Source organism: Tetrao urogallus (assembly GCF_951394365.1).
Source record: "Tetrao urogallus genome assembly, chromosome: 6".
NCBI lineage: Eukaryota > Metazoa > Chordata > Aves > Galliformes > Phasianidae > Tetrao > Tetrao urogallus.
This window is the reverse complement of record NC_136819.1, coordinates 56,536,102-56,549,251: the sequence shown is the minus strand read 5'-3', so window position 1 is coordinate 56,549,251 and position 13,150 is coordinate 56,536,102. Positions and strand designations below refer to the sequence as shown.

General features: G+C 40.2%; 1 protein-coding gene across 1 annotated transcript in view; it reads right to left on the bottom strand.

Moving 5' to 3' along the window:
• Positions 1-7: 7 nt before the first annotated feature.
• WDHD1 (WD repeat and HMG-box DNA binding protein 1) overlaps positions 8-13,150 on the bottom strand; it is a gene marked incomplete at both ends in the record, with an annotated part of 30,343 nt that continues 17,200 nt past the window's right edge. The window contains 13 exons of the mRNA XM_079536662.1: positions 8-208; positions 807-942; positions 2,172-2,305; positions 2,734-2,886; positions 3,029-3,072; positions 3,915-3,971; positions 5,627-5,757; positions 7,260-7,477; positions 7,822-7,953; positions 9,196-9,310; positions 11,017-11,173; positions 11,449-11,586; positions 12,056-12,297. Of these exons, the coding sequence (XP_079392788.1) occupies positions 8-208; positions 807-942; positions 2,172-2,305; positions 2,734-2,886; positions 3,029-3,072; positions 3,915-3,971; positions 5,627-5,757; positions 7,260-7,477; positions 7,822-7,953; positions 9,196-9,310; positions 11,017-11,173; positions 11,449-11,586; positions 12,056-12,297 (1,858 nt within the window). The remainder of the gene's footprint in view (positions 209-806; positions 943-2,171; positions 2,306-2,733; positions 2,887-3,028; positions 3,073-3,914; positions 3,972-5,626; positions 5,758-7,259; positions 7,478-7,821; positions 7,954-9,195; positions 9,311-11,016; positions 11,174-11,448; positions 11,587-12,055; positions 12,298-13,150) is intronic.

The window sequence follows — 13,150 nt, the reverse complement described above, 5'->3', positions numbered from 1 at the left end:
GTATTATTTAGCTCTGCTTGAATGCAAAAGATGACAATCTGACATTGGTTGATTGATCTAAAGGCTTCTTCTTTTTGGATACATTTGACTCCTCCGATTTTTGCTCCTCATTCATTTTCGCCTCATCTTCAGCAGCTGTGGGACGCTTCCGTTTTTTATCTTCTGTGAAATCATTTCCTGCTCCACCTTTTGCTTTCTCAGTCCACACCTGTGAAGAAAGCACATCGGTAAGTAGACAAGGACACAGTAGGCCACAAAATTCACTGCATTATTTTACATGCCCTCTTTCTCTGATTGTAAGGGAGCAATGGAGTAATTCCCATTAAGAACTAAGGGAGGCTGCTAATCAAGTTGAGTAAAATGTCCTCACTTTTCTTTTGTAACAGCATTCACCTTCAAAAGTACAATTCCTTTGAGCCTGCAAATGAAACTGAAGGCTTTAATGGTCTTTCTGGACACATAAGAAAGCCAAAAGGCTTTAGAACCAAGCCCCAGTGAATTAAGTCTCACTGTATCACTTTTAACTCCTTCCCTTCTCATTTGTTATTTCTTCATTGATTACATTTCTCCCAGATGCCCCATTTTGGGAAAGCAGCTTTCTGTTTTGTTTATTATTAAGACATCAACACAGGCAATATTTTCACAAAGTGTACGTTTTAGATCATGGTCCAATTCAAAACTGAAGTTCCTGAGGAGGGACAACAGTGGAATATAAAGGAAAAAAAGTGCTAACTGGAAATAATCAAAAAAATTGGTGGGGGAAGAAAGAAATCTAAAATAAAAATAAATGAGAGAACATTTGTTACCATTCTTTCTTCTGTTGACAGAATCCTAAACCGACTCATGCCTTCTTTTATTACTTCTGATTCATTCAGACCAGGATTATCTGTTAAAATGTTTGCTCTGTTCTCTTCTAGCCACATCTGGAAACCTGTCTTTGGTCTTAAACAAGCACAGAAAGAATGTCAGCTAATGAAGGTTACAAGAAAACCATATGCCCCAAAATAACATTTCTAAACAGCACTTGAGAGGGTTTTTTGTTCTCCAAAGCAACAGCATATATAGTCAGCAGCTCACTTTCTCCTCTTGCTGTATGCTAACAGAACATGCTGACAAGGCAAGGCTAATCCAAGTGTGTTTATTAATTCTGTGATAGATGTGGAGATTAACATTTCAGGTTCAGAATGATAAAGCATAATGGTCCTCTTCCTTTCCGACAAGGTCTCCTCAGCCTAAAAGCAGAGCACATTGTAGCACCTTTCAGCTAATCCTTTTCACAGTTCTCTTTGTCCCACTCTTTAGAACCTTATCTGTTAAGGCCAATGAAGAGAATAGTAGTCCAAATGAATAATAATTACATTTGACTTCCTCAGCTAAATGAAGTCTAAATGAAAAGTCATTATAATAATGCAAGTTTCATGAGGACTGGGATTGTGGAAAATACACCTGCTGCAGAGGAATAACATGTATTAAGAGTGTTAGCTAGAAAGGGATATATTGCTTCAGTGATGCCAGTTTCTGGCTTTCTGTTTTTCCTTAAAAAGTATAGGAATAAAACTGTAAAACAAAAATACACAGCACAAAGCAAACCAGCAGCACCCATATTAAAATTAACCGTTTACACATCCACATACAACGTTTAGCTTTCAGATCTCTGAGTCTGCCTAGGCATGTTTTAATGCTAAGCTTTCCCTGTATTTGGGAACAGTACAGCAGCATGGCTTATCTTTCAAAGGTTATTATCAGTTTCAAAATCATCAAGGCAGAAATTGTTGCTTACACCCCTGAAACGACACACTGTGCATTACACACTGTTTGTTTATTATTCATCCACACATTCATGCACACACTCTATGGATTTGTTTCAGGCTGATACAAAACTTACACTTTGAATAAAGCTGCCATGCATAACTGGAAAGATCAAATAAACAAGAACTTTCTCTGCTCTGCCATTGTGAATGTAATAAGCATGCTATCAAACTGCCACAACGTAAGCACCAGTTTGCTGTTCTTCTGAAGAAAACCCCCAAATGTGACAACTTGTGACCTAAAACTTCAACCTTGATATTAAGCCACCTTGGCTAGCCCTGTGTCTTCAGAAACAAGCAGTTTGTGGACTTGCTGTTCTATCAAGATCAGACTATGGCACTGAGCAGCAAGTGTTCACTCACCTTTTGTTTTCTGTGTTGTCCTGTGCAGTGACTTGGACCACAGGGGGCTCATTTCCTGCTTTTTCTTCTCTTTCTCCCACTCTTTTTTCACTGCAGCTGGCTGTGCGTACCTGGAAGAAGGACGCTGCTGAAGCCTGCAGAAGTTGGTGCATTAAAAAAAGAAGGTGAATGAAAAAATGCAGCAGTGCCACCCTCAAACAAGGCACATCATAGAGCCTAACAAAAAGCTTTTCCTAAAGGCATAGCAATCATTTCCATGAACGGAACAACTAATCCAAAGAATGTTACGTAAACTGCTCAACTTCAGCACAGCAGACATTTACCTCACATTATTTAAAATAAAAGCACGAGATTCACTGCAGAATATAATTTCTGCAAACGAAGAAACACTTTCTTATTCCTGTTCTGTGTTTGCATCAATTTCTGCATTATGCTTAAAAGAACACTGCCATCTACAAGGATTTACTGAATCAACAAGTTTCACACTTGATGAAAGCTGGTGAAACTCAATTGACTGTTTTTTTTGCTTATTGAAACAACATGAAAAGACCAGAAGCATTACCTGCTTGGACTTTGGCTTAGGAATCAGAGGCTTTATAACTGGAGGGCTCTGCTTGTTCACAGCTCGACTGCTAGAAATTTTCTTTGAGTATTTGCTCATAGTGTCTAGAACATTTGCTGAGGGGACCAATGGGTCCTTTTTGCTGGATGAGACCTAGCAAAACAAACAAACAGACACTTCCTTTATCCTCTGTCCCTCCAAGATCTCCATCGTAGTTGTACTGTTTATTTAGATATCATCATCTGCTGTGATTTTCAGAACGCCACAATCAAACCAGACTGTTCAAGATTCTTACCTTGAAGGGATTCACTCGTCCTTGGCTGCTTGATGCAATTACAGCTATTTAACAGGAAAGAAAAAGAAGAATGTAAAAATGCGTGCGCACACAACACGCACACTGTAGATAAGTAGAGGAAAGATCATTAGCCTCATCTGCAAAAAACGTGGCTAACGCTCATTTTTCATGTTTCAGCCTCTGTTAGTTGAAAATTAAAGATGATGACTGGATCAGAGGCATTCATTATCCCACACCAAAGCAAAGAAGTTCCCTTTAGCTTGAAAGCATTTGGCTAAAAAGAAAAGCACTTTGTTAACTGCATGAAGGTTACATTATACATCCTCAGCTATTAGTCATCAGAAAAGCTACACTGGACCTACAAGTACAAATCCATAGGAACACCCATTATTTCCTCCATTTCCATTCCTATTCATCTTGCTGGAGGATGGCAGGAGGGAAGAAACAAGAAAGAATGCAGGACTGTATTCTGCCCTGCCTGTTAAACCAGACTAACTGTCCTATGGCAGGGTTACTAACTCTGCTCTGTGAGTGCAATCAAGGAACATATCTGTAATTATGAAGACAAATCAAATGATCATTGTTCTAATTTTTCCCTGTCTGAAAGAACACCTTTAGGACACAGCCAGGCAGACAACTGATTCAGCACTTGGCACAAGCAAGGTTATCAGCGTGGTGTTGAAGAGCATCATGAGGTAAAGATGACATCAACAGGAATAAGGAACCTCTTGAAAATGTGAACATAACAATCTGCATAAGTTACTCCTTGACAGCACTGTTAGGCACTGTATTTTAGTAGCAATGAGAGGACAGAAAACAAAAACAGGCACGGAGGTGGTGAGGCATGGCAAAGTTCTTACAGTGGAATAAATGGAGATTTACCCACCAGACTTAGGAGTAATCACCTCTGCTGCAGAGACTGCTTTGGAGAAAGGATTTGGCCCTTTGGAACAAAAAGGTACAGTAAAATCTAAGAACCAGTTAAAAACAAAATCCTAAACACACAAGCAAGTCATAGGAACCAGTCTGTACTTTAAAGTATGCATTTCCAAATTGTGCACACACTTTTGCAAAGCCATCCATCTTCTTTAACTGGATTTATCTTAAGAGTTCTATACTTATTTCTTAAACCTATTTTTTTTGAATTAGAAAAGCTAGTCATGTCTGAAAGAGAGAAGCATGATTTTTAAATAAATGCTTAACAATAAGGGGTAGACAACTATAAGATACTTATATTTACTTTTTACAGCATTGGCATAACTATAGTAAACCAGAAAGCAGTAGTTCTGTTTTACAGGTAAAGCTATCTTTCCATCCATCCATCTTTTGTCTCCTTTCTTTGGAGGTAAGAAGCTAACACACCCTATAGATAATCACTAAACTCATTTTGCTTTTCTCCTCCAGATCACCACTTAAATGCCCCTAAATGAACATTTTCAACACACAGAAACACACAGCAGGATGGGACAGATGAGGAAGTGAATGGAGACAAAGTAAAGGGGGAAAAAAAAAACAGTCTGCCTTTGGTAATGATAGGAACATCAGAACACTGCAGACTGCCTGACAATTCTTTTGCAAGTAAAAGCCCAGATGCTGAAGAGGGAATACTCAGTGAACTGTTGGTCCATCAGTTCATCTCCTGCAGGACTTGAACTGAAATCAAATAATAGCATCACAGAGTGACCTAGCACATTAGAAACAGTGTCAGACAACAAAAAAACTCCCCAGGGATCCCTTTAAGCAGTTATGGACAATACACAGCGAGCTGTGACAGAGCAGGAGACGCACATTCTGTTACTCTGCAGCGACTACAGACCCTGATCAGGTGGGCTCTGTCATGCAGGGGATTCTGGTAACAGGAAGCTCAGGGGCAGAAGTTTCTGTATGTCACCCTGTTAGACCTGTTGCATATCTTTTCATGTGCTAAAGCCAAGAGGGATTAGAAACCACTAGGCCTGTTCTAACTAGCCTGCAGAAAACACAGCCCCTGCTACAGTTGCAAGCTGTCAAAACTCAGTGAAAGAAACAATTAATTTATACTGGCTTCTAAATTGAACCTCACCTCTTTGTCAGGTGGTGTGCCTGCCTTTCCTAAATTTTATGTAAAAAATAAAAAATAAAATAAAAAAACAGAGAGAAAACTCCATTAGGATGGTTGGACTACGTGATCTTGCAGGTCCTTTCCAACCTTGTGATTCTATGATTACTTGTTTGGTGCTACATACTGCTGAGTTATCCAAACTAAAAGTTATCAGGGAAATTCCAGAATTCCTTATCAAGTCTGTGAAGAACACATCCAGATAAGATGTCTTGATAGGACAAGGGGAAATGGTTTCCAGTTAGAAGAGGGGAGATTTAGACTGCATATCAGAAAGAAGTCTTCTACGATAAGGTAGTGAAGCACTGGCACAGGTTTCCCAGACAGGTGGTTGATGCCCTGCTTCTGTTTTGTTTCTGCCCAAGCTCAGGCTGGATGGGGCTCTGATCAAGGTGTTCCTGCTCATAGCAGCAGGGCTGGACTAGATGGCCCTTAAGGGTCCCTTCCAACTCAAACGATTCTATAGCTTCCATCCCACTCAGAGAACAGATTTTTCTTACTCTGTTTAGGCACTTCAGGCACTCCTTCTGCCTCCTCACACCCATCCGTTTCCTCAGCCTCTTCCATCTCTTGGTCCTGCTGAGCACTTCTGCCTGGCAGCCGGCCCCACTCTGTGGCAGAGGTGCTGTAACTAAAAGGAAGGAATTCATCAGGAAGGAAGAGGTGCCTGGAACTCCACCACATTCACACAGTAAACTGAAACGAAGGCTAACTTACTTAACTAATTTAGGAAATAAGATGAGTAACACTTGGCACTTGTTACACTGATTACAAAGCAACGATTACTAAAAATCAAGTTTCATTAACCACTGCAGTTCAGCACAAAGCACTTGCAGTGGTTCTCATGCAGCTCTAAGACAGACCACACAGCTACCAAACCACCTGAGTCTCACACCAGTACAAGTGCAGGCACCATTCTTCAAACAGCTCTGCACACAAGAGCAAACACTCAAACACAAAGAGCAAGCTTTTGCCACCTTCTTCAGAGCTCACAACAAGGCTGCTAAGCACACTTTGCCACAAAGGTAAACACAAACAGAAGACACCTTCTGTAATCTCCATTTAAATATAAATACCTCCACTATGGTGAGAAATACCAGGCAACTTTTCTGCATAAACAAATGCACACGTGACAACAGAGACTCCTATGTTCAGTCTGAAGTTTAGGCAGCAGGTTTTCATGTTTAACCCAGTTATATTCTAAATTCCCAAACTACAGCATGTACATTTCTTGCATTTCCCTCTTTACTGATTACTAAAATGCATGCACATGTAAACAAAAGGTTCATTTCTCTTAATTAGAATGCCAGTATTAAATTGCTTGGGTGCTAAGCACAATGCAGTGTCTGTGGTGTATTTCAGCCCTCGGAGTGGGCAGACATGGGATAGCAACTCCCATTCATGCTCCAGAAGGGGGCAGACCATTTGGCAAGGAGTTTTAAACATGCAGTTTCACACAGGAGAAAAGGGAAAGGCTACAGATAAATCCCTCAGCTTATCACTTCCTCTTGCTTAAAAAAAGTTACAAATTGCATACAGAAAATTGCTGTGGGAGGACACTGCTTCTGATAAAACATTATGACATTTCTCTGCTTTAACTGACTGGTGGTTAGCTACTTGCTTCCTTCCAGCTGCATCATCCAGATGCAAAGCAGGAACACACAGCTCTTCCCATATGTTCCACAGTTTAAAACAAATGCAAAACAACAATAAACAGAGAGAGGAAAACAAACTTATTTTGCCTCCAGATAAAACAGATGTAGGTATAGGAGGAAAGGTAGGAGCACAGGAGCACAGAAATGAATGAACTGCAAACCTGTAATATTTCATTCGTTTTGAAGAGCTGGGATTAGAGGTGAGGGAACAAGACATAGTGGGATACCCTGAGGTAGCTGAAAGAAGAGGGAGCTGGAGGGAAGTAAAAGGCCTTAAGGTGGGTGTGGATGAAAAAGAGGTAAAAGGCAAAGAGAAGAAAAATAGGTTGGAGTCGATCAAAACAACAAAAGCTCAGAAGAAAACAAAAGTAAAAAATAATCAGAGCAACTCAGAATCAGCTCCACTTTGCCTCTGAAGCCACTGTTAAGAATTCAATAAAAACATTCCCAGCTTTTTAATCCCAGAAATTTGTGTTACCCTGCATTCACGTGAGTTGGGAAATCCTCCTCCTCCTCCTCATCCTCCAGAGCTGTTGCCAATTCACTTGCTTTCTCTACAGCCACCTCGCTGAGTCGCTCAGCTAAATTGAGTCTTCGTGAGCGGGATGCATACTTGATGGCTAAACTCACAACATTTTGTGTCATGAGGTCAGCAAGTTCCACACAGCGGAATTCACGCTCCAGTTTACAAGAAAGCTGGAAGGAGAAAAGCCTTGAGAGTTACACAGCTCAGTGACACAGCCCTCTGAAGACTACAGGACCAGAACATGATGAGGTTCGTGAATAAAGACAAAAATTATCAACCTTCTTTTAGAGGGTTGTTTTTTCTTTAATTTTTGGTTAGGAAGCCTTCCTTCTTTCTATCCTGTGATAAGCAATAACAACATGACCTGCCATCCACCTCTTATTGCATTTGGGGAGCACCAACTTCCACTGGATGAGCCAAACTTCCACTCAGAGAATCACACCAGAGTTTAAATCAAATGCCATCTACTCAAAGTTTCAGGGATCGTTTTTGGTTTTGATTTCCTTGTACTTACAGCAAACAATTTCATCAGAAGTTCCTGCTGTTCCTTCACTGGCTGACTTTTAGCATTTTCATCAAGCTCGTAGCCATTTTTTGATAAGTAATCCACATAGTTGTGAAATACAACTGAACGCCAGTATTGCTCCTGAAAAAAAGAAAGACATTCTGGAGGTCAGGTGGGGGGGAAACAAGGAAGCTCTGAGCTCAATGCCCAACAACTTACAGAGGATTTTATCATTCATTCTTAAGTCTTCTTTTCATTTTATAACGATGGTGAGAGGCAGACAGCTCTCCTCAAATGCCAATGCCTCCTCAGGATGAACCACACTAACATCCATCTACAAACTGAACAGACTCCATGTATTCTAAATCCCATTTGCACCACGGGCTTTCAGTAGGATGATTCTTAGATATTTATCACTTTGCTACCAGCACAGGCAATTCTTGAACAAATTGATTGTTTTATCTTGTAATTTCTGTCCCAGCAAAGTGGAAGGATTCCACAGTAACACTGGAACTGTAGGAGTAACACTCATTTGTGAGACAGCTGAAAAAAAAACCTCATAGCTGATGTTTTCCAGTGAAATACTGGTATGGTTATTGCACCAGCCTAGCTCTGTGGAAAAATAACTCATTCAAAGCCACTCATTAGATCTATTAGGAATCATCTGTTTCTTCATAAGCACAACACACACTAAAGTACACATTCCCTCAGGCTAAACTGACAGTTCCCAAAGTTTCCCTTTTATTGTTTGGAAAGGATAGGAAAAACAAAACGAAACAAGCAAACCACCATAGTCCATCAAATAAAGAATACATTAATAAATAAATAGAGCCTCAACATGAATTCCAATGAGTTCACAGAAGCAAAGCACTTGTTGAAACTCTTCAGACTTCTATCAATGAGAATAAACTTCCAACAGCACTAGGCAGTCTCTAAGTTTGAAGCCAGCATTTCATTTTCATTTCTATTTTGTGTACTACAGCTGAACCCCACGACACCGTAATACACAAATCAATTAAAAATTGGATAATTGATATACTTTTCTAGGTGTTCTCCTTTATTGGTCAGAATGAGATTATAAATATAAATAAATATTTTAAATATTGTTTTATATATACAATATACATAATTTATAATGTAAATATAAACCTTGTGTCAACTCTAACAGCCTCATTAAATATTTTTCTAGAACCAGCTGTACAGCAAAACAAACAGAAAAAAAGCCACCCAAAAGCCTGAACTCAGATAACCTCCTTTGCCAGGTGCCTTATGCAGAGTTTGTACCACTCTCTTCCTCGCAGAGATGATTAATAGAAAGCTTGTATAATCCCTGCTATGCGGATGTCTAAGACAATCAGCTGTGGTCTCAACATCATTCCATACCTCCATCTGTCCCTTTTCTGTTGTAACTTGGCAGTAAGGGAGTGTAAAAGATAATATTGCCACTGCAGGACGTGGAAGTGTCGGAGGGAATCGGGCTCCTTTGCAAGGAATACACCTGTGCATGGGAAAGAAAAAGCAGATGTGATCCTCATCATCTAAACCACGTCTCCAAAGAAGCAAGGCACTTTAAGAGGATTTGGTCTTTAAAAAGTAGTAATTAAATTACTGACTTAAATATAGCAAGATGTAAGATTGCATTATGAAGGGTTATTTTTACATTGCGACCAATAAAAGATTTTGAAAGCAGCAAGGCACACGCTGCTCTTGTTCACATCAGAAACTCCAAGCATGGCACAGAACAGACACAGATCTCTATCTCACACAACACACAATTTGACAGCAATTACAAAACATAAGTGCAGTTTATCAAATGCAGAACCTACCAAACAACAAAAGGCCACTGGAAAAAGAGCAGGCACAGACTGCTTATTCTGATGAAGGTTTTGGACTTAACAGTGATGTATGTAGGCACACAGAGGGCAAAAACAAAAAGGGAGGGCATGCAGATACACAGATACTAACAACATAGTCTTAATGTTTCATTGAACTAGTGTTCTGGTAACTATCACTTAAGCAACACAGTGATTGGAGAAGAGCTGTGCTTCCAGCAGCACCAACAAGCAGTGACAAAAATGTCTGCTTTCATAGCTCTAAGCTGCTGTTTCAAACACTAGGGGAAAAAGGAACAGGAAGCATTAGTGCTCTGGCTATCCTCGTTGATTACAGCACATGTTGTTCCTACAATAACCCTCCCCACTCCTTATCTTCAGTATGCTGGTGGCTTTGAATCGAATGCCCTTTGCAATTCAGAGGTCAGCACCATCCCTCTTGGAGCAGAAAGACAAGAGAACTGACTTGCAGCTGATCACCCCACCAATGCAACGTGTCCTGCACATTCGTGGTGAACTGCATGAGCAGCAAAGTGAGACAGCCTAAATTTCAATAAAATGCAACAGGTTGCCCAAGGAGGCTGTGGATGCCCCATCCCTGCAGGCATTCAAGGCCAGGCTGGATGTGGCTCTGGGCAGCCTGGGCTGCTGGTTGGAGACCCTGCACACAGCAGGGGGTTGGACTTGGGTGAGCACTGTGCTCCTTTGCAACCCAGGCCACTCTATGATTCTAGGATTCTATGATCCAGTGGGAAAAGGACATAGATCACTGAACAAGATGACACACAAAGCTTGGCAACTAAGTGTCTCTGGTGCTTGTTGCAATTAAGAGGAATGCTCACATTTTGAAAGTAATGGGTCACTCTCAGCTAGATAATTATTTGAGCACATCAGCACTTTTCCAGAATCTTTCTTGTGGCCACAGTTTAAATATTAACATAGTACCAGATTGTTCTTATTTATCTGTGCCTAACAATGTAGATTAGTTACAGGATTTGAATCTTCTCAAAGGGACAAAAGGGAAAAATACAGCTAAAAACTCAGAAATTTTAAAAAAATATATCAGCAACAGAAGCAGAATCCTAAGAGCAACCATAAGCAAAGTGCAGTCTTACAAATGCGCCTGCATCAGAGACGTGATTTCATAACAAAGTGCACATGCCTGTCAGCCAAGGCAAGCAGCTAATATTAGTTTGTCACACATTATAAAACCAAGGGTTTATTCAAAACAAGCTTAGTAACGAAACATCCATGCTGAATTACATTTGGGAACTAGAGCCATTACTGTATATCTGTTTTAGTAAAACTCATTTCCAGTTTCTCTTTCTAGAAGGTAAGACAAACAGAGCATTTCCTTTGGGGTATATCTGACCTCAGCTGCTGGGGGTTTTCATGGATGCCAACGACCCAGTAGTGATCAGATTTTCCTTTGCAATGCTCTCGTGTGTTACACACCGGAATCCAAGTGTTCCCAAGTGCTCGGTTCAACATCCTCACAATTCCCTCAGAATCCACGTAACACGGGGTACCTGTTGGATACAAATGCAGGGCATTATTCTGACAGGCAACTAATTATGACGTGGCTGAGTTTGAACTGGTGGATACTGCTGGGAAATGACGTTTTACATAACTCAAATTCAATATCCTCTCACCCAAGCAGCGCGACCGCGCCGGCAAACTGCTTTCCTTAGAAAGAAGCTCCACCTTCTGACAGCCAGTGCTACTGCAAGGGAACTGATCCCAGTTCAGGACTTCAATTAATTTTATCTTATTAATTCTATTTGCGTTTCATTTAATTTCATACCTTCTGCTGAGAATCCAACCCACACCAAATAGGACTTCTGTGTAAGAGAAAGAGGGTCTCCGTGCAAAATTTGTTTCTTCTTCTTTCCTAGCTCCATCAGCTGTACCCCAAGGCACTGCTCTCCATCAAATCCAGTACCTAGGAAAAAGTCGGTCAAAGACTGTGTTAGAAAGCAAATGGTCTTTGTCACTTAGCTAGATTTAGGTAACTTCTGAATCAAAAGCTAAGTCTAAGGCAGTGTTATTCACAAACAAACTCTAAGACAAGAGACTACTTGCCACTTTGGACATACAAAGTATGCATAACTAGCTCCTTAATTTCCTCGAGTAATTAATCATGGCATGACTGAAACCTAAGTTCAATCTATTTGTGCTACTGTTATAAAATTCTCCTGTTCCCCACAAGTTAATCTAGGCATCCCAATATAAAACATGCTTTACTGTCAGATGCTGAAGACTTACAGGTTGTGACAGTGTAACCATCATCAAGACAAGGGGGAAAAGTAAAATACTTCTGATGACTACACAAATACAGCATCTGAAGCCAGTAACAGACAAGGAATGGAAACACGAACTCAGGACATAAAAAGGACAGAAGGGAGAAATACCTCTGTGGTAAATAATCATCAGCTGCTCTCCGTGCCCTGCCATAGACACCACTGGTCCTGGGAGACAGAATATCTCTTTCTGAACTCCTCCAACTGTAAACAGTCGAACCAGCAAGGCACTAGTGGCACAAGCAGCCCAGCCCTGACCTAGACAGATAGCTTCAATATCTTCATCCTTTGGCATATCCACTGTCCACTCCTTGTTTGCATCCCAGGAGCTAAAATGAATGCAGTGGAGTTTGCTGAAAGAGAGAAAAAGAACAAGAGGTATGTATTTAAACAAGAAAAAATAAATGAAATATCTGAAAATATACCATGCACTTCAACTATACTAACCTAATAAGTTTCTATCAGAGCCCTTGAATCTGTGGCTCTCCTGGAAAGGAACAATGTCATCCTACAGATTACAAGGAGTCATTTGCAAAGCCCTGCTCTTACTATTCGAAAACTGAAGAACCAACCTGAACTCCAGCACTGTGGATTCAGAGCCTCTGAAGCATGAGAGACACATTAGAGGTCTGAAAGGAGATTTTTAGATGGAAATAGACAAGTGTTGTGCTTAATTAGCATTAATAAGAAGTGAAGGTATTCAGTACTCCTGACTACAAGCCTTTATTACATATTTGTCAAATCATGCTGTCCTTCAGGAGAAAAAAAAAAAAAAATGGGAACTTTGTTTCTGACATCTTAATAATTGAAAATTGTCTGTAACCAATTCACAGACACCATTATTTTTGATAGATAACTCACATGTTCACCTCACTTTGGGGAAAAAAAAAGTTCAAAGTCAGATAATCAATACATACAAATAATACTCCCAAAGGCAAAGATTGCTTCTCAGCCTGTCACAGTGCTATTTGTGTCAGAGTAAGTAAAAAAGTTCTTCCTTCAAGATATTTCTACAGAAAAAAAACAACCAAAAAAAACAGCAATAGTATTGCTGCTGCTCTTAACTGTTCTTAAGCTCTTCACATTATAATTTTTCTTCTAAGACTGTGGGTATCTCCAAACATCTCTCCTTAGCAACGCTATGAAAAGAAATAGCACAGACCTCACAATTTATCATTGATCTGAGCAGACTGAAAGACTATTGTT